We start from the raw sequence: 23,068 nt of genomic DNA, 5'->3' as shown, positions 1-23,068 counted from the left end.
ATTAGATCATTGCCTGTGTTAGACTAGAGTCTCTGAAATTGGAGTCTGAGTCTCCTTCTTCATCCCAACATAATGCCTATTAGATCGAGCCCTTTCCTTTTGTTGATTTCTCTGTTTATCTTTTTGCCTGTCTATCAGTCTGTCCACTGGATTGCTCCATCATCTAAACAGCTATCCAACGTACCAGGCTACCTCACTGTCGATCCATCTACCCAACTATGTAACCTCAGTGAGTTACTTTGTCTCTGTGCCTCAGCTTTCTCACCTGCAAAACAGGTATAGATACTGACATCTCAGGCTTATGTGGAATGTATATCTTCCATGAGCAAACATCTGTTATGGTAAGTAGATCCTTTGTATCCACAGGTCTGTGGTTCCAAGAGACTGCCATTGAGGAAAAACTGAGTGCTCAGGAAGCATAGAGTTTAAACACAACTGACAGTAATGTAGGGCTGACTGAGAGCTTCTCCACATCACCTGAGCTGTGCAGTGTACATGTAGGATTCTGTTTTTTAACCTTACTCAGTCAAAACCATGTATAATAAATCTGCAAATAAAGTGGGGTTTACTGTATATGGCAATTACATCATGTTTGTGTGCTGGAAAGAGCCAGGGAGAGAGAGGGTTTGAAGATACAGGGAGAGCAAGGGGCTGATGTTCCACTGAGGTGCCTCTCAATAATTGGGGAGGATCGGATCCAAAGCAAAATTGGAACAGGCTTAGTGGGTAGTGTATTCCCTGGGGAGAGGGATACTGGCAGAGAGACTTGTGAGGCCCAGACTGTGTAAAGATCAGCCAGAGTAATGGGGTGACCTCAGTGTTCTCAGCAAGGTAGGAGAAAGGAATCTCTGAGAGCAGAGCTGCCAGGAGAACTGCAGCTGGGTGGGCCTAGGACAGGTTACAGATTATGAGTGTCCTGTGATGGTGCTGGTGGAGCTCAGAAGTCCAGTGGGAAGTGGCTGGGGTGATTCTAGGTGTTGCAAGCTCGATGTGGAACAAAGAGAGACAAGGGAGCTGCAAGGGATGAAGAAAGGCAGCTGGGGGTCAAGGACTCTGGGAAGAGTGGAAACTGAAGGAAGGCAAGCCAAGAGAGCTGATCCGGGGCAGGAAGTGGCTGGTTCTGTCCTTGGAGACTCCCTGTGGGTAGTATAGAATCAAAGGAGAAAAAGATGAGGAGACTCAGAGCAGCAGGTTTTGCGATTAGAGTATGAGAGGCACCTCAGAGATTCTCTGGCCATTCCATAGACCAGAAAATGAGGTCCGGAGAAAGGAAGTGCCTTGACCTATTCCATGTAGAGGCCTGCAGGTCAGTACTTGAGGAAGAACTTGCTATGTACCTTAGAAAAATAGTCAGAGGAGGAGCCAGTTAGGCAAACGGCTACGAGAGATATGGATGCACTTTGTGGTTCCTCCTCTGTGCTTCTGCACATGCTATTTCCATAGGCCCTCCTTTGCTCCATGTTCAAGGGTGAATGTGTTTTCAGCCTTGGCTCTAGTGCAACCTCCTCCTTGAGATCCCCTCCCTTTGTCCCAGCTGGAAGGGGTTTCACCTTCTCCTGCCTTCCCAAAGCATTTCTTTGCTGATAATTTTCTCAGGGTTATTAGTCTACCTGCATTGCCCTGAGGACCCTGCCATAACAGAGTAATCTGCATTTCCCAGTGAGGCTTACACAGGAAATGTGTCATTTGACTGCACCCGTGTGCTGTCAGGTTCCAATAGTACGAGTCGGAATGCGTGTGCCATGTGACCGTTTAAGGTTTTATGATTTCGCACTGCGCAGAGACCTGGAGTCACGTAAGAAGCTAGGTTCAAGAGCCTGCTCTGTGATTTCCTAGCTATGTGAAATAAAGATTGCCTACCTTTGAGCTTCATCTATGTCATTTATAAAAGAGTGATAATGATATCTATCTACCAGAATTTTAAAATCGATTTGAAAATATACTGATCACCTCCTATGTGCCAGGTATTTCTGAAGGCTGGGGATATAGAGATGATATGAAATTACTCCATCCACGAGGGACTCCCACGTGTGCAAACAAGCACAAAGTTAGTCACCTTACCCAGCACACAGTAGTAGATTAAGTTAATTTTCTGTCCCTAGGTCAAGATCTTCCTGTATTTCCTACACACTAGCATTTTCTAAGTATGACACTCCTTCCCCACAAGTTGAACAGATGGCTTCTTAGTCTCAGTGCGGTTTCAGGAAGAATTGAGAAGAGGAAGAAGGTAGCGGAAAGGAGCGTCTGACTTCCTTACCGTAATTAGTCTCCTCTAGACATTGAGGCCAAACCCAAGCCACTCTCCTGTGCTTTTCAATGTCCCTCCTTATCACCCGCCAGCCAGAGCTGCTCCAACTCATGGCTCTGTTCCACAGATCGAGATGGCAGAAAGCTAATGAGCCTTGGAAAGCACACGGCCTTTAACCTCATTCAAGGAGCTTAGCAAGCTCTCAAACTGAGCAGGGAAGAGAAATGCGGGATGCTGGTGCAGAGCAGGTCTCCCCACACTATTCCCCCAGGACTTGATTTCAAGCCCTTACAAAGTACCTCTGGCAAGAAGCAGTAAGCCACCACAATTCATCTTAATTGGAGGGTTCTGGCTTCCTGATTTGAAGACTTCAGACCCAATCCAGAGGAGGTCAACAAATAGGGTCTGATTTGCAGGATAACAAGAAAGGATAGGGCTCATGAGTCCCTGTTTTTAGGGACTAGAGGGTGAACTGAAGAGACAGATGGTACTAAATTCTCTTTCCAAAGATCTCTGACCATTATAACCTTTGGTAAAAGGTCTGTTTCTCTACCTAGTCATGAGTTCATCTATCTAACTCTTTCCTGGACACTGCCTCCTAGGTGTCCCCCAAGCACCTTGAAACTGCATGCCAATACTTACTCTAGTAAGCTTTCAAAAACTAAATCTGACCAAGTCAAACCCCTGCTTAAAACTTCTCACTGGTTCCCAATGATAGGTAAAACCTAAACTCCTTCAAGGCCATTAACACTCTTGACACCTACTGGTCTCCTTTATCCCCCTTCTCACTATTGCCACAACTATCCTCAGATAAGCCAATCAGAACTACTAGAAATGTCTAGAAAATGCCATAATCTTGTTTACCTTTGTTTATGTTGCAAACCTTTGACTTCTACAGTAGGTGCTACAAGTACTTGCTTCCTCCTTCCATCTCTGCTGATGCATAGCCAACTTCCATCACTCACCTCAAATCCCATCTCCTCCAAGAAGCCACCCAGATCACCCCCAATTGAAAGTGATTTCTCTTTTTCTTGAACTCTGATAGTACTGCCAGGTGACCATAGTCATGGCCTGATTTACAGGGTTCCTAGCAGTGTTACTACATAAACTGGTATCTTACAAACCTGACACCCGATTTATTGCCAGTTTCAGCACAAACCTTGGTAGTCATCAGTGACTGAGTTGTACAGGGGATAAATATTGGCTCTGAACCCAGAGATGCCTGGATTTGAATCCTGGTTTTCCCAAAGTGTCTTTGGGCAAGCCACCCAAGTTCTCTGGACCCAGGTTTTGCGAGAGCAACACCATCTGCGATGTCAGAGGCTTATGTATTTGTTCTTTGAATAAATCATGAAGCACATACATGAAGGTGCTCTGTAAAATATAAAATTTCCATTCAAAGAACAGTTACTTTTTTTAAATTACAAGTTCTCATACCAGTAGTTTGATTCAGGAAGACAACTGGAGATTTGGTACAAGGTATCAACCTGGGCATCCAAACAGAAACCTGATTCTGAAGCCCAATTGCAGAAGGGCTTATATTTGCATACTGAAGAGCTCCGATTCTGATAGAATATGTTCCAGAGCTGTCAGGGGAAATTTCACTAAATTACAAAGTTGCCAGCCCCTGCTTTATCAACCTTTAGCTCTGGCAGTATTTAGCAGTATGCCTGTCTGGACCCAATTTTCCAGACTTTGATTAAATGCTAAAAACTGACCGTCTCATTGTGTCTAAACCTCCACACTACTTTCCAGACAACTGGTGGGGTCTTCCCTGCCTCCCTCTGACACTCCCCTCCCTTCTCTGCGGCAGTGTCAATCTCTCAGATATTCATTACCCGGAACTTTGATTTTTAGGCTGTCACTTGCTGTTGGGAAGGGGTATTGGAAGTGTCAAGTCTCAATGGGTGTTATTCCTTGGATGAAATTCTAACCTTGAGTTTCCTGTCCTGTAACATACCTATACAGAAATAGCCCAGCCTGATCGTTTCCTTTTGATGGTTAATTGGCTGTCGGTGCTGTGCTTTCTGGGCTGAGAAGGTAATGCCTCTCAGAGAGGGAACAATTCCAGTTACACAAATGAGACTTGTAACAAGGGAGAATGCTCAACACTGAATCTAATTTTCTCTCCCATCCATGAATAGAAGACAATTTCTCTGGCATTAGAGCATCTCACTCAGTCTTTCTGTCATTAATAAGAATTAAATTCTGTTCGCTCAAATTTAAGTGTAATTATATTTTGCATCGTAAATAAAACTGAATTGCCATTTTCAAAATTTAGCAATAATGTAAGCACCATGGTTAGAGCTTTAATTTTTTAACCCAGTTGCTACTTTCAGCTTACTTATTTTTTAAAGCATTTGGTTCATCTTGCTGTCAATTGTCATTTAATTTAATAACAGAGCTTTTCAGCTCCCTATCCATCCAATCATTATTGTTATTATTATTTATGCTTTGCAATTTTCTTTTCTTTTTATTCAGGAAGAAGATATTGAAAACTAAGAGAACACGAGTTTGAATTCTGAAAGGTATCAGATAGAACTTAAGTTCAGATGGAGCCTAGGTCAGGTTGAGCTGAGAGAGTCAAAGAAAGAGCCTTCAAGTGGAGTCTGAAAGGGAAATAGTCAATGTTCATTGAGAAAAAAAAAATTTTTTTGTGGCACCGGGAATTGAACCCAGGGCCTTGCACAAGCTAGGAAAGTGCAATACCATTGAGCCATGTCCCCAGCCTATTGTTTGTATTTTGTTTCTGAGATAGTATCTCATTAACTTTGCCTGGATTGACCTTGAACTTGTGATCTACCTCATCTCCAGAGTAGACTAGCTGTGATTATAAGCATGTACCACCATGTCTGCCCATTAAAATTTTATTTATCTAGGATTCTTGGTCAAGAATTCAGTGAGTTCCCAAATTTGGACCCTGCCTGTGTCCTGGCCTCACTTCCTGCCCCCCACCCTGGGGCTTCTATACTCTAGTGAGACGGAGGTCTGACTTTACCAACAGATCAGACTCTCATGCAGCTCCCTGCTTCTGAGCAGACTCTTCTCTCTACCTGCACTGCCCTCCCCTTCTTGGCCACCAGGAAGACTCCTTTCAGCCCCTTTCACAGAATGGCTCAAAAGTCTCCTTAGTGAGGACTGGTCCAGGCTTGCTTCTGTTCTCATGCTCCCAACCCTACTCTGCCCACATCAGTCAGAGCTGTGATTGAGCTGCATGGTTGGGTGCTCTGCTCTCTGAATAGACTGCAGTGCTCTCTGATCCTCAGTACCTGGAAGAGTGGCTGGCAAACAGGAGATGCTGGAAAGGTTCAGTGAGTGAGTGAAGCAAAGGTGTGTGGCTGCCATGGTGGGTGCAGGCCTGGAGCTGCTCTGGTGTGCTCTGTCTGTGGAGGCTGAGCTAATGCCAGGAAAGGAACTTGGGAAGCTTGCTGTTCTGAGATGAGACTGGTGCTAATGCAGTGTGTCTCTTGTGCTGTGGGCCACTGGCCTAGTTGTTGGTGAATAAATGTCTCAGCACATTAATGAGTCTTTGTGTAGAGTCAAGGACCAGTCTTGGGGACTGGGGGATGGGGATGATAGAGAAACTCAGGAGCTATAAGGACACTGAGCAGCAGACAGAAAGCAATCTGTTTAACATCAACTGAGATCCAGGCCTCTGGCTCTGAACCTTCACTATATAAAATCTCCTTAAACTTAAATTTGTTAGAGTCTAAGAACTGCTTGGCTCATGTAGATCTAATTGTGCATTCTAAAAATAAAACTCATACGTCATTTATTAAGTGCTTACTGAATGCCAGCCACCATGCTAGGCATTTTATGCATACATATTAAAGTTAATTTGGAGAACAACCCTTCAAGGCAGGTATCATTAGCTACACTCAATGGATAAGCTGAGCCTTGACAATCTTCTCTGGTCCTACTCCAAATCCCATGCCATTCTTACTGGCTGCACATGCTATCTCCAAATGCATGCCACTGAATCTCTAAAACATCTCCACCTGCTATTCCATGAAACTCAAGTGCAATGAAATTATAAGAATCATAAACCACCAGCATGAGCATTTTACAGGCAGGATCTTTGCCATGCACTGCTTCTGTGAGCCAGCAACCCAAAGGAATAAAATGTAGTGAGAGGCTCCTCTCAAATAAAAGTCATTTATGGAAGATAAGACTCGAGAGAGCTCACAGAGCAGTGGAAATGAGGAATGAATTTATGAGGCAGAGAACAAAAGCTTTAGGGAGAGGGTGGAAAAAAGACCCAAAAAAAAAAAAAAAAAAAAAAAAAAGAACCAGAAGAGAGGCAAATGATGAGTCTAAGGGCTGGCCTTTGAAATGGTAGCCAGGAAAATGCCAGAGTCTGAAAGCTTCTTCAGAAGCCAGTAGGCTTTGAAACAAAAGGTAGGCTTTGCCAATGTCAAGGACCAGGACAAAGAAGTTAAATTTCTTCTCTTTTCTCAGGTAGCTCTGAGCCACAAGGATGGAGCCCAGGGCTTGGTTTTAGCTCTGCAGAGTCCATGGAGAAAGGGGGAAGTGGGGAGCAGGAGGAGGGGAGCCTTGAGAGAGGGCAAATGTCTGTCTGGTGGTGTGCTGGGATTTTCTTAGATAGAACCTTCAGCCCCTCCCTTCTTCTATTCCCTGTGGGCTCTCTTGTCCTCACTTTGACCGATCACTGGTTAGGTCATCCATGCAATAATCCCAATAATCCGTAAGAACCTAATGTATGCCTGGCTCCGTGCTAGGAAAACTGACAGACCGTGACCTCGTGGAGTCCACAGCTTGTTTTGAGAGGGATGTGACTGCAATACAATACTCAGATTATCACAGTTCTTACTCTTATAGTTTGGATATTGAATGCCCCCCAAAGGCATGTGTTTAAAGCTTAGTCCCTGGCCCATGGTTCTGTTAGGCAGTAGTTGATCCTTTAGGATTCTAGGTGAAATAGAATAAAGTTAGGTTATTGGGGGAATGCCCTTGAGGGAGATATTGATACACTGACCCCTCCTCTTCCTCTCTCTTTTGCTTCCACCACACATTCCCACCATGGTGTGCTGCCTTGCCACAGGTCCAAAAGCAATGGGTCAGTCAACCATGATTAGAAACTCCCAAAACTATGAGTCACAATAAACCAATTTTTAAGTTGATTATCTCAGATATTTTGTCAAGATGACAGAAAGCTGGCTAACACACTTAGGAAAGACCAGGGCCAGATCTGGTTTGATCTGGACTCTGCTACTTAGCAAGGTGGGGTGGGTGTTGGCAAGTCACAAGCTTTCTGAACCTGCAGTTTCCTCATCTAAAAAACGTTCATAATAACACGCCTTCCAGAGTTCTTATGAACATTAACCAAGACAATGGTTAAGAAGCACTGTAGTTTAACAGCTGGTATGCAGAAAGCACAAAGAAATGAATTAACACTCCATCCTCTGACTTGTCAAGAAGAAAGACAAGATTACTGACAAAGAACTCTTTGGATGGAAAGGAGGCTTGAGGAGAGAGTTGAGGACTTAGAAACTGAAGGCCTGGATTTAATTCAAAATCTGCCACTAGTAGCTGAATTAATTTGGGCAAATCCTTTCCCCTCCCCAGCTCTTTCCTCTCTGTAAAACAACAGCAGAGCAATCACCTCTGAAGACAGACAGGGTGAGAAGTCAGACATAGAACCTATGCTCTGGTGGGCAGTGGGAAGGTGTTCACAGAGTTATCTTGTGTGGCTTGTTGGGATAGAGGACTAGGAATGAGGCTGTATTGATGGAGAAGTTTCTGAAATTAACTGGAAGCCAAGTTGCTGGGAACCAGGGACCTGAGTAAACACTTGTATAAAATCTGAGCTCACTGTTTCCACAACCTCACTGAAATGCTAAGGAACTTGTCAGCTCACATTTCATTACAGGGCATGTTGATTTAAACTGGCTTCATTAAATCCTGCTCTTGGTGTCACACAGCAAGACACTCATCTCAGGGAAGAGACAGTCCTTCTTCCTAGGAGATGGCAGACAGGCAGGCCCACAGTCAGTGCTGGTAGTTTGAGCATCACTTAGTGCTTGTTGGCCTGTGGTCCCTGATGAAGGCTCTGGACAGAATCTGTGCCCACCTCACATGCCAAGCAGCAAAGAACATAAATAAAACAAATACAGCTCCTGCTTGTCCATTGTCTAAGCTGTGCCAGACCTGAGGAGAACCACTTTACCTATTTTTTCTCATCTAATCCTTACAACAGTTCATAATTTTGCCTAGGAGGAAAGTGAGGATTGGTGAGACTAAGCCACGAGTAGAAGCCATTTAAGAAGTGGGCAGCAAATCTTCTGAAATAAAGGTCAGAATCTGTTCCTGTGCCCTGAACGTGAAGCCGGTCTCCTGGCTGCAGTGGATCTAGGGGCCTCTTGTTTGGCTTCCTTGTTAAATCTCATTGGTTTTAAAATAGCTTCCACTCTGTGAAAGTGCCCTTAGAAGGGAGGTGATGGAACGACATCAAGGGCTTATTCTACCATAGACACTATGCTATGTGTGTACAGAAATGTTGTCAATTGATGATCATATAACTGTGGAGATAGGTAACATTACCTCCATTTTTCAGGTAAGGAAACTTAAGTTTCCTGCCAGTATCACATAGCTAGCGTAGGGCAGAACCAGGGTTGAACCTAGGTAGATAAGGCCTATACTGTTGGGATGAGAGGAGAGAGAATGTTTGAAATATTTTTATTATCCTTCCAACTGGCTTCCAGAGGGGAAGTGACAGCTGAGGAGAGATGGTGGCCTGTGGGGAGGCAGCCTAAGGTTACAGGAAGCAAGTTGGACCTGGAGCCCTGGGCTGGGGTCTGAGTCTCACCTCCTCACTCACCAGTGTGCCTCAGGCAAGTCACATCCACCCCAGACCTCATCACCAGAATATGGTTGATACCATACCTGCCATCTCCACCTCTCATGGGTGTGTGTGCTTCTGTGTGAAATACCTTGGTATACTATCAGGCACTCAACAAACCCAATTTACTGTCACAAAGGGGAATAGTAACTTTGAGGTCATCCTTAAATTCGTGACCTTGTGGCAACCATGTCACTATTTAGTCAGCCACAAGCTAGAGATTTAAGGACATTTTTGCTTCTTAACCATCAAACATCTTTGCTAATACCAAGCGCTTCCCCTGATGGATGTTTTAATCAAAAACGTGAAGGATAACATTTGTTAAGCCCACGTCATGGACCAAGGTGTGTGCTAAGCTCTCGTTATCTTAAATAATTCTCACAAATCCCTAGAAGGTAGAGATTATTATTATCTCCATTTTTTTTTTTTTTTAGCTTAAAAGAGTGAAGTGACTTGCCCAAAGTAACCCATCTGTCTGACTCAGGGCCTCTTCCTAGCTCTGGGTTCTCCCTTGTCCTCATATGGGAGTTCACATGCATATTTAATATCAGTTTTGGGGAATGTCTTACCCAGGACTATGGAAGAGGAGATCAACAAACCTATCCAAAGTCCTTTCAAATGGCTCTGCTGTCTCCTTTTCAAGTCTAACTAAAGAATACTCAGAAATCTCACCCAAAGTTATACCTGCCTCCACTGAGGCTGTGGAATTTCATCAGGCATTAACCGTGCACAGGCACTGTTATAGACCTATCATAAATTAGTTTTGCGCCCACATAATGAACAATACAAGGCAGCGTAGCTTTAAGAGGACCATTTATTATATTGCTATAAACAGAGCTATATAAAAAGAATTATTCCCGAGACTGCACATCTGTGCTCAAAATCATGTCTTTACATGAGCTTTGCAAACGAGTATAAAAGTTCAGTTGAGACTGTGTATTGAATGCTAGTTCTCCATTCAACAGGGAAAGGTAAATCAAAGTATTCCAAAGGCTGCATGGATCTTGTTTTTTTGCCAAAGATCTCAAGCATCTTTCCTGGTCACAACCAGAACTGTTAATCCATCACACAATGAGCTAATTTGAGCTTCACTTTGTTTTGACAGAGTGGAGTTCTGTAAAGACAGTGATGTAGGGTGAACAAGCAGTAGCTGAGGATGCTGTCACTTTTTAGCTATGTGTCCAGGGACACAATTACTTGAAAGAGCTTTGAGCCTGAGCTTTATCATCAGTTTATTTCTTTTCATTTGTTTGCTTGTGGTCTCTCTCCCCTCCTCCCCAGAAGGCAAACTCTAGAAAGGCAGGGCCTGTCTTGCCTCATTATCCTCTCTAGTCAGAGAGTATTCAGCACACCCAGATGTTGGATGAGCAGTCACTGGTTGAAGTGTTATGTAAATTGGTGAACTGGGGATGATGGTTCCTTTCCCACAGGGATTTAGAATGGGATAAGTGAGACATTGATGTGAACGTAAACTACTGTACCGATATTGAGGTAGGTGATTTACACATGTTCCCATTGAATTCTCCCTCTGGGAGGGTCTATAAATCTTAAAGTGTTTACAAACACAGTGAGGACACCTGAACTTGATATGAATAAATCCTATAGGGAACCAGTTACCACAATCAAGAAAATAGTCAATCGTGTGTTCGTTCGTTCATTCATTCATTCATTCATTCGCTCACTCATCAGTAGTTACTGATAAGTAGCTACAGGTGTGGTGGGTCAGGCCTATGCTGAGTCCAGGGGCTGTTGCCACGAGGAGACGTACTTGCTCCCATATGGAGCCCACCTTCTGGTCAGAGAGGCAGGTGGAGGAAGATCCCAGAGGACCCTAAAAACCACACTGAACTTAGCCTTCGTTCTGAGGAATGAGTGAAACGAAAGGTAGCACAGTGGGGCAGCTGTCCACTCTCATCTTCCACTCCTCACCCCTATGGCTCTCCTAGGAACTTTCTCTCTGGTCTTGCCACCAGGAACCATCAGCTTACTGTGTGAGAGATCCCAGTGTGTGAAACACATATGTAATTATACACACCACCATCAGTATTAACAAAGGGCACTTTGCTATGAATACGAAATGTCTCCCACAAAATGACACCATCGAAGGCTCTGGAAACTTTAGGAGATGGGACCTGGCTAGAGGAAGTAGGTTATCGGGGCATCATCTCCCTGGCCCCTTCCTGTCTCTCACTCTACTTCCTGGGTGCCCCTCCCACGTTCCCTCCACCACAATGTTTTGCCCGAGTACACGGTGCCAAGCAAACATGGGCTGAACCCACTAATAACACAAGCCAAAATAAATTCTCCATTAAATTGTTTCCTCAGACATTTTGGTCATAGTTACATAAAAGTAACTAACACAGCAGTGTTGTGGAGCTCAAGGCCAAAGTATCTGAGGATAGGCACTGGAGGTTAGCGTTCAGGGGAGGAAGAAAAGCGTTGGAGACTTGGGGAGTCCACAGCTAGGCAGCTGAGAGCAGGGCCACACCACCAATCAGGATGGAATGGGTAACCCCTCCCTCCACCACACATGCCCTTCTTCCCACATTTACCGATGGAACAGTCATGTCCGGTCCAGCTTGGGTCACAGGTGCAAAGCCCGGTGTCTGGGAGGAAGGTCCCATGGCCTGAGCACTGGTCCAGGCACGTGGCTCTGGGTGTTTCACAGTTGGTGCCTCCCCATCCCACGGAGCAGTGGCACTCGCCTCTCACGCAGACACCCCGACCGGAACACGTGGGGTCCATGCAGTCCACTGTGACATGGAGGGAAGAGAACAGGGATGAGTACCTGAGCAGCAGAGGTGAGGCTTCTGTAGGCCAGCACCCTGCTAGCGGCAGCCGGTTGCCCATGGGGAGGCACTGGGCGCAGTGACGAGCAGGGCTTTAGCAAACAGTCCCCAACTCCACCAGGCTCAGGTTCCCCACGAATTCCTAGCCCTGCCTGGTGAGGTGGACAGAGTATAAACGTAAATCGAGCATCCGCGCTCTCTTGTCCCTAACAACTGCACAGTAGAGGACAAGTCGCTGCTTTGTCATTTCTGTCCCCCACCTCCTAGAACAGCACCTGGCACATAAATCTTTTAGAACAAACACTTGTTTACTTCTTCATGATGTGGTTTTATGTGTGTGAGCAGGAGACCCAACGTAGATTCCTTAGTTTAAATGAGAATTTATTTTGCAATTAAGTTTCATTAAATTTCATCATCTTCACTAAATTCTTGCAATGGATATGAACTTCCAAACCTCCCTTTCCTGAGGGCGAACATGTGGATGCCTGGTCAGAATGACATGGGCTGACTGGGCATGGTGTCTCTGTCTGTGTTGGGAGTGGGGGCGCTGGAAAGCTTTGGCTCTCAGCCAAGCAGCCCCTCGGGCTACGGCCCAATGGCAAGGCGTGTCAGAGAGCAACTCTGAAAGAGGGAGAAGGGATAACAGTGTGGTTTATCTCTGTTGTGTTTCCACTAGGAGTGTATCACATACATACATTTGTAGATTCACTTTTCTCAATAACCCAGTGAGGTTCAGATGAGGAAACCGAGCCTCAGAGGGGCTAAACACTGATCCAGGGCACGCAGCTAAGCTCTGCCAGAGAGCAGTTTTTTCCCAATTTTTTATAGTAAAATACATAGAACATAAAATTGTACCATCTTATCCACTGTGAAGTGTGCAGTTCAGTGGGATTAGGTATATTAAATCGACATGCAACCATCACCACCATCCATCTCTGCAAGTCTTTTCATCTTGCAACACAGAAACTGGTCTGTACCCATTAAACAAGTCCTGATATCTCTTTTCCTTAGCCCTCAACAACCACCATGCTACTGTCTGTCTCTGAATTTGACCACTCCGGGTACCTCATACAAGTAGAATCATTTGGTATTTGTCCTTTTTTGACTGGCTTATTCCACTCAGTATAATATGCTCAAGGTTCACCACAGTTGTGGCATATGTCTGGATTTCTTTCCTTTTTAAAGGCTGAATAATATTCCCTTGTATATATCACATTTTGTTCATCCATTCATCTATTGATGTCCAAATGGATTGCTTCCACCTCGTGGCTATTGTGCATGATGCTGCCACAAATGTCTCTTTGAGACCCAGCTTTTAATGTGAGTTTATGCCCAGAAGTAGAACTGCTGGATCGTATATTAATTCTAGTTTTAATTTCTTTTTGGTCAGTACTGGAGTTTGAACTCAGGCTTTGTGTTTGCCATGCAAGCATTCTATCCTTAAGCCGTACCTCCAGCATTTTTTTTTTTGCTTTAGGGTATTTTTTAGACTCATAGGTCTCATACTTTTTGCTTGGGCCTAACTGGGACCCTCCAATCTATGCCTCTCACACATATCTGGGATTACAGATATGCCCCACCATGCCTGGCTGGCTTGTTGCTTGACAGCGAGTCTTTTTGTGTAGGCTAGCCTTGAACCACAATCCTCCTGATCTCTGCCTCCTAGGTAGCCAGGATTATAGACGCGTATCCACCTAGTTTTAGTTTTTGAAAATCCCTACACTGTTTTCTGTAGCAGCTCTGCTATTTTATAATTCTACTAAGAGTGTATGAGGGTTCTACTTTCTTCACATCTGGAAAATGTGACAGCAGAAGAGAGAAGACAGGATTGTCAGTGGCGGCTAGCCCACGTTCCCTATCCCACTGAGAAGTTGTTAGGTGTGTTTCACTCTGGAGATGGAGTGGGTTCTACTCATTTTGTAACTAAGAGAGGACGTAGTGTCCTGCTGGGGGCCTGGCACAGAGTGGTTAGCAACAGTGTGGAGGACGCTCAATGAGTTGTGGCCAGGTTCCTTTTGGGAGCTCACAGGAGGCTATGTGCTGTAGATTAAGGGCAAAGGGACTAAAAGTGCTGTTCTACGTCCATGGTCAAGTTACATATCTGCTGTGCACTTCTGAACTATAAATTAGATGAGATTTAAAAAAATCCCTACCTCTCATGTGTCAAGAGGACCAAGTGACACTGACAATTTGAAAGGACTGTGTAAGCTGTGAAGTTGTAAAGAGCTACTTTTCCATTCTCTCAGAACTTCAGTGGCAAACTGTGATCAAAACTCTTAATTTAAACAACTTTTAAATTCATTTATAAATTTAATTTATAATCCAGTACATTTGACTTTTGCACAAAAGACTCAGAAACCTGCTCTGGACATGTAAGAGTCATAGGCACAAATGGGCAGAGACTTTACAAATGGTAATATTTTGGGGACATTTATTTTGAGGACCAGTTTATGAAGTTCTTTTACTATTCGGGTTTTAAAGGAGTACAACTTCATGATTTAAATGATCAATAAATGGAGGCTCAGGAGTAATGACTTGCTGAAAGTGTTATAGTGATCACAACAGTCGACATTAACTTCGCCATTCCTTTCCACTACGTTTTGCTGTTAAGCTGAACTATCTCAGTTAATCCCAGCAATGTACGTATGAGGTGGTTGTTGCTATCATCCTCATTTTACAGATGAAGAAACTGAAGCACCGAGAAGTTAAATAATTTGCCCAGGATTACACAGTACTCCATGAAAGAATTTACATTTGAATCACTCTTTCCTGACCTAGGCCTCTTGCTATTTTTTATAATCCTACTGGCTCAAAAATCTGTATGCATATATACTTACATAAATACAGGATGTGGCTTAAAAATATAAATCAAAACAAAACCTGGAAAAACACAGGGCAACATGGAGAATTAATAAACCCAAGTGAAAGCAAAGACTCCCTTCTCCTGCAGTCTCTGGACACCATTTAGTAATGGTTAAGGCATGCCCTGTTGGAGTTCCTGGTAATTAAAAATAATAAAAATAACAATCGTGATAAATTCTTATGACCTGCCTCAGATCTCAAACCTCAGAAGGATTATTCCCGCCCATTAGGCTACTATGATAATTCCCCAGATCCAGAGAGCCTTCCCATTTGACAGGAAACAACTCAGCAATTCCTACCCCACGGCTTACAAAGGTATTTCCTGTCCTGTGAGTGCCTGGACCCAAGCTTTGAGTGGAAAGGGTCTCTGAGAACCCAGGGCACTCTGGGGGTGGGAATTATTAATCTGTACTGTTAGTGAGCAGACCAGGAGGGCGCCAAGTTTAGCAAGAAGCCCTGGGTGTCACAGTCTTGTTCTTCCCCAGAAGCAGTGAGTCTGCTAGAAACCCAGGAACCACAAAGGGAATCCTCCTCTCTCAGCAGATGGTCCAAGCAAAGGCCAGAGATTGGAAGAGCTAATGAGCTAATGAGAGGTGGCCTCCAGACACCTAGTTTTCAATTCTGAGGTCATCTGGGCAAAGCCAGTGCACAATGGGAGAGAGATTTTAAACAGAACCCATGGCAAGAGGGATGACAGCTCCAGGAACTCTTGGTGGACTGGCTTAAGTTCTGGCTGGACCACGTTGACCTAAACCTAGGTCAATGCACCCTGATCCTGAACCTAGCGCCATTATTTAAGCCTCAGTGATGCTCTGCCAAGAAGTCATTTGTACACTGTATCTTCTGGGCTTCTGGGCTGGCAGTGTTCCTCACATTGTGCTGGGACAGCCTCACAGACCCTGGCTATTTCCCAGGAAACTGTGCGCAGCACCGAGGTGTGGAGGAGCTGAGCTAACTTGGTTCAGAAGAGGGTCTAACCTATCTTTCTTTTAGAGGCATGCCAAACAGTTACATTTTTCTCCTTTGCAGAAATTGTTCAACTCAAAATTCCTGACAGAAGCTTAGCCCATCAATGAAATGACGAGGACTGAACGACTCCACTGCAAACACAAGCCTTCCTCGAAAACGGTCCATGCTTCAGTAACCACACAGCTATCAGACGTGCATCAGGACCAAGAGCATTCTCTTCTGCCCTTCCTCCAGCCCCTCCAGCATCCTGCTGGCTGGGTTCAAGCTTTAAAAAATATGGGGCAATAAACTTCAGAAGGAAGAGAGAGAAAAGTAAGCTTGTCAGGTGATGTTTTATAAACATGGGGGAACCCATTAGCACAGAGCTGAGGGAGGAGGAAGAAGGAGAAGGCAGGCCCCAAGAAAACCCTATTATAAACAGAGGACTATACAAGGACACTTCAGCAGAGAAAGAATACAAGCAATCAGCTCCAGATGGGCCTCGTCAGAAAAGAGAGGAGTAAAAACATTTCTTTCAAATAGATAACATAAGTCAAAGTTCTAAACAACAGTTTTTCCCCCTTGTTAAAAAACTCTGTTGCTCTGGGTTGCTGACCACTCTGGCCTGTCTAGTGGCAGATAACTCCCTGTCCCCAGCCTGTACCACGTGGCTGGGGCTGGGGTGGGACAGCCCACCATCTGAGAGGAATCTCCCCTTGTTTTCTGCTCCTTCAAAGGGTCTCCATCTCAAGTGACCAGAATGAAAGGTCCCTGTTCTCTGAAGAAGAAAGCCAAGTTGTTTTGTTCCAGGACAGCCCACATAATCCCCTCTAAAGCCAACAGGACTGAGTCAGGACTCCTGGTCTGCTCAAGGTTACATGTAGCCATAGCAGAGAGGCCATGATTTTCAGACCCTAATTCTTCCTCACTCCCCACTCTTGGAAAATGGCCTGTCAACATTCTTTCTCTTTTAAGAGAAAATGATGCCTTAAGGGGAGGCTCTTTGAGAAATAACAAATGGATTGAGAAGACCAGCTGTCCTTGGAGCCTCCTCCACCTACTGGGGATGGGGCCAAGGCACTGGGTGGTAATGGTCCATCGGCTGCAAACAGCAAAGCCCATCCATTTCAAAAGATCCCTGACAAAGTGAGTGGGATGAGGCAGGAAATGTGTTTCAATTGTCCTCAGAATAATACTAATAACATAGAGCTACGTTTATGGGGCACTCACTAGGCATCAGACACTGAGCTATGTGCACGTAGGTCATTTAGTTCCATCCTCACAATGGCACACTGAGGAAGGCATTCCCCTTCTGTAGAGGAGGGAACTGAGGCCAGATTGTAACAGAGTCAGGACTCAGGCGTAGATCTGACTCTGGGATGAGCCCCTTGAACACTGTTCCACCTTGCTTGTGAATGAGGCTTCTCGTTTCACCTACGTGGGTTCACTGGGCTGACCGGGCCGAATCCCACACTGCCATTAGTCAGCTCTGTGACCCTGGGCAGGTCACTGCTCTTCTCCGGGCCTCAGTTTCTTCATTTATAAAATAGAAACGCTCATCTATCTCACCTGGTCACATTTTCCTCAGAAGAGAACTGATATGGCTGTTAAACCTGAAGATCACTTTCTAGCCTCCATCTACCTAACCATGAAGGAGATAGGCACGCGCACGAGCACCACCAAACACATGCACATGCATACACACCACACACACGTGTGGTAAAGGCAGGTAGAGTGTGGAAGTCGATAGTAGAGTCAGACTTCAGAAGTGAGCTAGAGAATGAGCAGATGAGCTCAGAGTGGGTGGAAAGAACCTCGCTCTGGAGCCAGCTGGATGACCTTGGCAAGTCATCCAACTCTGAGTCTCAGTTTCCTCAGCTGTGAAGTGGGATGACTACCCTTCCCCGTGAGGGTGAAATTAAGTGATATGTGACCTCTAGCACAGATTGTGCATACAATAAATGCTCACTAAGTGATAGTCCGTGCCCTCTTTGTGGACCAGCACCCTGATGTATGTGTCCTTCAGGTTAGTTACTGTTGTGATAGGCTCCTCGCATGGAGGGTGAGGGTCCTAAGTAGTCAGGTGGCTCCCCCTGCTCCCTCATTGCTCTTGTGGCACCATTGCTGGCCTCCATCTTGGAGGACAGGGCCGTGGCTGCAAGCCATCGTGTCTCACCTTCCTCACAGCTCTCGCCCTTGTAGCCGGGGTTGCAGATACAGGTGCCTGTGATGCAGGTGCCATGGCTGCTGCAGGCCACATCGATGCATTGGTTGGTGGGCACATCGCACTCAGCACCCTTCCAGCCGCTGTGGCACAGGCACCTACCCTTCATGTACTGGCCGTTCCCACTGCAGAGCACAGGGCAGGAGGCTAAGGAGACAGCACCAGAAGCCTGGCATGAATCATTGCCCAGCATCCTTTCTCCCCCTCAGCCTGCTTGGCTTGACTGACAGCTTCAACTACTTCGCCACAAACACCCATGGGTGCCCATGGTCTGCTTCTCTGGCTTGCTTTATTTCGTTCCGATTCACATGTATCTGGAATTGTGGGTGAAGGCATGCAGATGTCACTGTCCCATGCCCTTTCCTATTGCTGATGCAACACTGTGGCTGCCAGAGCTTCAGACCAGAAGTTGCATTCTTTCTTGTCCTCACTGGAAAAGTGGCTGGGCCTCCTGGCCCCCCTGCATCTCTTCTCCAGCACTCCTCCTAATAGCACTCCATTCTCATGCCCCTGCACCTCCTCTGCAGCTCTGCTCGCTGCTGTCCTTAACCTGGCAAGTCTCTGCTTCCCCTGTCTTTCAGGCCTCCACTCCAGCCCATACATCACCGCCCCTCAAGAGAAGAGCTGAGCCCAACTTGGCTCTTCAGAGTATTATTTTTCCATTCTGCCTCTTAGCGTAAAGGGTTTTGTGATCATCTCTATGAAGGACACTATATAAAAATAAATTATATTGCATTGTGCTATAAGTACTTGCCTGTCTTCCTGAGATACAATAAGGCTGTTTTATACACGACTCTTAACTTTAAAGTGCATATGGGATGAGACCGTAATTCTTGTTAGAAGGAATGACTCAGCTCTCTCTGTACCACCTTCCCTGGCCCCCACCTGGCTGCTTTCCTTTTTAAAGCACTCAGCAGGTAATCACCCTGCCTCCCAAGGCTGCCTGCTGTGCTTCCTCAAATGGAGTCTATTTCACATTAGCTAAAATAAGCAGAGTCCCCAGAGCTGCATCACAGTGTTAGGTTTACAAGGCACCATGCCCTCAGCCTGGAAAACCATCTCTGCCTTCCACTCACAAACAACTCTGCAAGCCTCAGGACTCAGGTCCATTGTTACCTTGTCTGGAAAGCCCCCCCTACCTGATCCTTGACCCTCATGCTAAGACACCCTCATTTAACCTTGTTCCATGGGTCTCAGTTATTATGATATGGCTTTGCAGTAGTCTGTTTACTTGTCCATCCCCCAGAACAGTAAGAGAGCTCCCAGGTCTGGATCCTGCTCAGTGGTGGAACCCCAGTGCCCAACAGAGGGTCAGGTCCTAAAAGGGGCTGGGAGCAATGGCTGCTGAGTGAGTGAAGCCATGGAGAAACTGGAAGAAGAAGTCATTTTAGCTTTTAAGTAAGACAAATTCCCAAGGGTACAGATCTCCTTTGGCATCTTCCCTATTCATTCTTCCAGGACAGAAATGAAAGCCAAAAGCTCAAGGCAGGTGGGAGACAGCCTTTTAAACTACCCCAGAATGGGTTCTCATCAGCACAGTATGAGCTGAAACATTAGGCCACATTAGGGTGTGTGAGAGGGTCAGCCTGGCCTCCCAAGTCCCTTCCCTTGTGTGCTAGCTGAGAGTCTAGAAGACAGTTGGATTGGCTCTACAGGCTTCCCACCCACAGGCCTGAGAGAAATCACACTGGTGTGAAGAGAGACTCCAAGGATGCCAGGCAAGGGCTGACAACTGCTCTGAAGGGGAATTCAACTGCCACTCTGCCTCTGCTCCCATGAAAACTCTCCTTTCCCAACGTCCCCAGCTGTCTACAGCTGGATAACAATGGCTGACAGGTCTCAGCAATGTCTACAGACCTCCCTTGGCAGGTTTCTGAAGAATGGCCCCCAGGAGGTGGTCCAGCGTTCTGCACTTGCTGTGAGAAGTGGACCCTGAGCTACCCAAGGAGTCTGGGGAGTGGACATTGCGAGCCCCACACAAGTGCTCACCTCGGCCGCAGTCGGGGCCCAGAAAGCCCAGGAAGCAGTGGCAGGTCCCCGAGATGCAGTCGCCATTGCCATAACAGTTGCTGGGGCAGTTGTCCACCGATTCTGGAGGAGAGACAGGGAGGGCTGAAAACAGAGACTGCTGTTTCCCCCCGGAATCAAGCTGTGTGTGAACTAAGGCTCGCACAGTGAGCTATTTCGGCCCAGCCACTAAAAGGATCAATGGAGTTAGCAACGTGTTATATTTACACTTAGGTACATCTCAAATCATGTTAGGAGACGTGTTCTGGAAAATGCCTGCCTAGACCAAATGTGTCTCAGGGGTTGTTTTTGGTTTTTTTTTTGGTGGCACTGGAGTTTGAACTCAGGGTCTCACTCTTGCTAGACAGGCGCTCCATCACTTGATCCACTCCACCAGCCCTTCAAATGTGTCTCTAGGAATGCATGGAAAGATCTTTAGCTAACAACTGTTGGGAGGAAAGCGTTTGGCCTGTGGTTATCTTGGGGTGGTGGTTCTGGGGTGATGCTATATAGTCTTAATTATACTTTTTGGTGTTTTACATTTTTCTAATATGGAGCTGATATTCTGTTATTTTTGTTTTTGTAGAGCTGCTGGCTATTTGCATATCTTGTCTTTGCCCATCTGTTTTTCCAGGTCACCACTGGCCCCCACCGGGGCTGTTACAACAGCCTGTGGCAGGCCTTTCAGCTCTCCACCCTGACTCATTGCCCGGCAGCCTGGGTGATCTCTGTGACATGAACTTGATCCTGTTCCTTTCCTCTTAAAATCCTTCAATGGCCCCTCATTGGTTGTGGTGAAAAATACAAGTTCTTTCAGAAAGATGTTTTTCTTCCCTTTTTGCATCCCCAGAAACTGCTATCATGCCCATTTTTTTTTAACCCTTCCTAAGACTTTTGGTATATACTCTGTGTGACATGTCGAGGAACTGGAATCAACTTCAGAAAGATTTTAATAAAAAATTAGGCACTCTTTTGCTGCTCTGGTTAGTAAATGTATTATCTATAAAACATGCTTACTGGAACAGCTCAATTCTCTACAATGCTAGGCATGGAACAATGCAAACAAGCAGCTATACACAGGAGGCCTTCTTTGGGCCATGTATTTCCATAAATCTATTTCATTTTACTGACACCAAATCCAACAAGTATGTATGTATCATTATTCCTATTTTATTAAAAAAAAAAAGAGAGAGAGAGAGGCAGCTAGAGATACAGCGATTTGCTGAAGGCTGCAGTCACCGGGGCACAATTTGAACACAGGCTTTTGGACTCCAAGCCAATCTCCTTCCATGACACTATGCTGTCCAGGCAGGAATTCATTCCCCAGATGAAGCCAGGGGAATGAGCAAGGTTGTACTGTGGAAATCAAGGCCAACCCTGAAGTCAGCAAAGGAGCCAATGGAGGAGCAAAGCATTCTAGAAGTTTCAAAGCTTGCAGGGCTCCAAGAGTCCATCCAGTCAATGCTGTCATACAACAGAGAAGGCAACTGAGACCTCAAGGCAGGACAGTGACTACCCTAAGGTCACAGAGTGAACCAGCATTATCAGATTTAAAGTAGAGGTAAAGGTCAGGCAGCCAGGCAGAGTTAAGGATTCAACCTGTTATTGTCTCTCAGAACTGTCACCATGAAGCCAAGACTGAGGCCTCTGTTGAAGGAGGTGTTTCCATTTAAGACACAAGCCTTGCCTATAAGAAATGTGCAGTCTAACTAGGAGAACAAGATACCAAGTGACTTGGGCAGCAGCATGAGGCAGAGAAAAAGCTCTACCTACAGGTAAGGAAACCCGGTGTTGGGGTCCGTTCTTCTAGTACCAAGCTGTGTGACCTAAAGCAACTTTTCTGGGCCTTACTTTCCTCATCTGTAAAATGAAGGTGATGGCAGAGATACTTCCTTGGGCCTACCTTCTGTTCTAAAGTTCCACGAGTCAACCACTAATTAAGAGATCAGCTGAGGGCATCAAGGGGAGTCCAACGACAATGCTTTCAGAAAGGCTTTTCCCCAGGTCTTCAGGTATCAACTTGGAAACCACTTGAAAAGTTCAGAAAAATACTCCAAATACCTGACTCCTTTTATAAGCAGGAATCTCCAGTCACTTGCTGTGCTGTCTCCACTAACACAAGCAGCGTTTTACACTACCACGGAGTTGAGAACAGGAGGGTCTAGTCCAACATGTGGCTTCATTTCGGAGTAAATGGCCTGGGTCCTGGTACAGTGAGGGTCGCTGCACAGGCCCTAAGCATCTGTTCTCCATTGGCTTGGAATCCATGTTCCTCAGTTGTTTAAATCATGGAGTGGCTTTCTAGACACCATTTTTATAAAACCATTCCAGAAGTTTCATTTTGAATATTCTTTTTAAAAATAAGAGTAAGGTTTAGGGAGGATGGCATAGTGGGAGGGATGTTCCACATGCCCTGGCGTAGGAGCCCAGGGCAGAGGCAGATGACCTGCTGCCTCAACCACATCACTGGATCTCTCAGCCTGTTTCCTTATCATTGCACTGGCTCCTCCTATATATCCCCGATCGCCAACCTCTATTCCTTCTTTCAAATTCAGATCAAAAGCCACAACCTCTGAGAAGTCTTTCTGTTGGCTTAAACAGGCTAAGTTACTCCCAGAACTCTTTTTCAGCCTTACAAAAGTACCATATACTTGATCTTGTTGACTAGGAACCCCTAAGGATAGAAACTGAGCTTATTCATTTCTGTATTTACCCTGGTATCCAATATATATACAAAGGGTCATTGCTATCACTGAGAGAAGTCAACTAGATGGTATCACAGATTCCTCCTTTTCAGGTCCAGTACTATAAAATATGTGTCCTAATAAAATCACTCAATAATTATTTGCATTTTTAACAGAATCAACTGCAGATACATGTTATGTACTTTCTAGATTCTGATTTGAGATGTCTTGCAAGATACAAACCTGCTTATCATCTGCCCAAAAGTCTCCACAGGGACAAAGTGAGAACTAAATACAGTGTTGGTTGCTAAGTTTAACAGAATAGAAACCTGTATGCTATAGAATTTGCCCCCAGCTCTTAGTGTCAGGGAAGGGAGGAGTCTGGGAGACATGAACTAATGTTAAGAAAACATGAGAAGGTAAGGAGACATTTGGAGAGTATTATCT

The 23,068-nt window shown here is 45.4% G+C and overlaps 1 protein-coding gene across 19 annotated transcripts in view; it reads right to left on the bottom strand.

Annotated features, from left to right (window-relative positions):
• Tenm4 (teneurin transmembrane protein 4) overlaps window positions 1-23,068 on the bottom strand; it is a 2,881,475-nt gene that overhangs the window by 123,457 nt on the left and 2,734,950 nt on the right. For all 19 annotated transcript variants that reach the window (XM_074081868.1, XM_074081866.1, XM_074081845.1 and 16 more), the window contains 3 exons: window positions 19,920-20,021; window positions 17,883-18,077; window positions 11,660-11,860 (listed from right to left, as the gene is read on the bottom strand). In XM_074081868.1, coding sequence (XP_073937969.1) covers window positions 11,660-11,860; window positions 17,883-18,077; window positions 19,920-20,021 — 498 coding nt within the window. The remainder of the gene's footprint in view (window positions 1-11,659; window positions 11,861-17,882; window positions 18,078-19,919; window positions 20,022-23,068) is intronic.

This window comes from Castor canadensis, chromosome 1, assembly GCF_047511655.1.
Source record: "Castor canadensis chromosome 1, mCasCan1.hap1v2, whole genome shotgun sequence".
Taxonomy (NCBI): Eukaryota; Metazoa; Chordata; class Mammalia; order Rodentia; family Castoridae; genus Castor; species Castor canadensis.
Note: the sequence above shows the minus strand (reverse complement) of the source record. Positions and strands in the feature narration are given on the sequence as shown.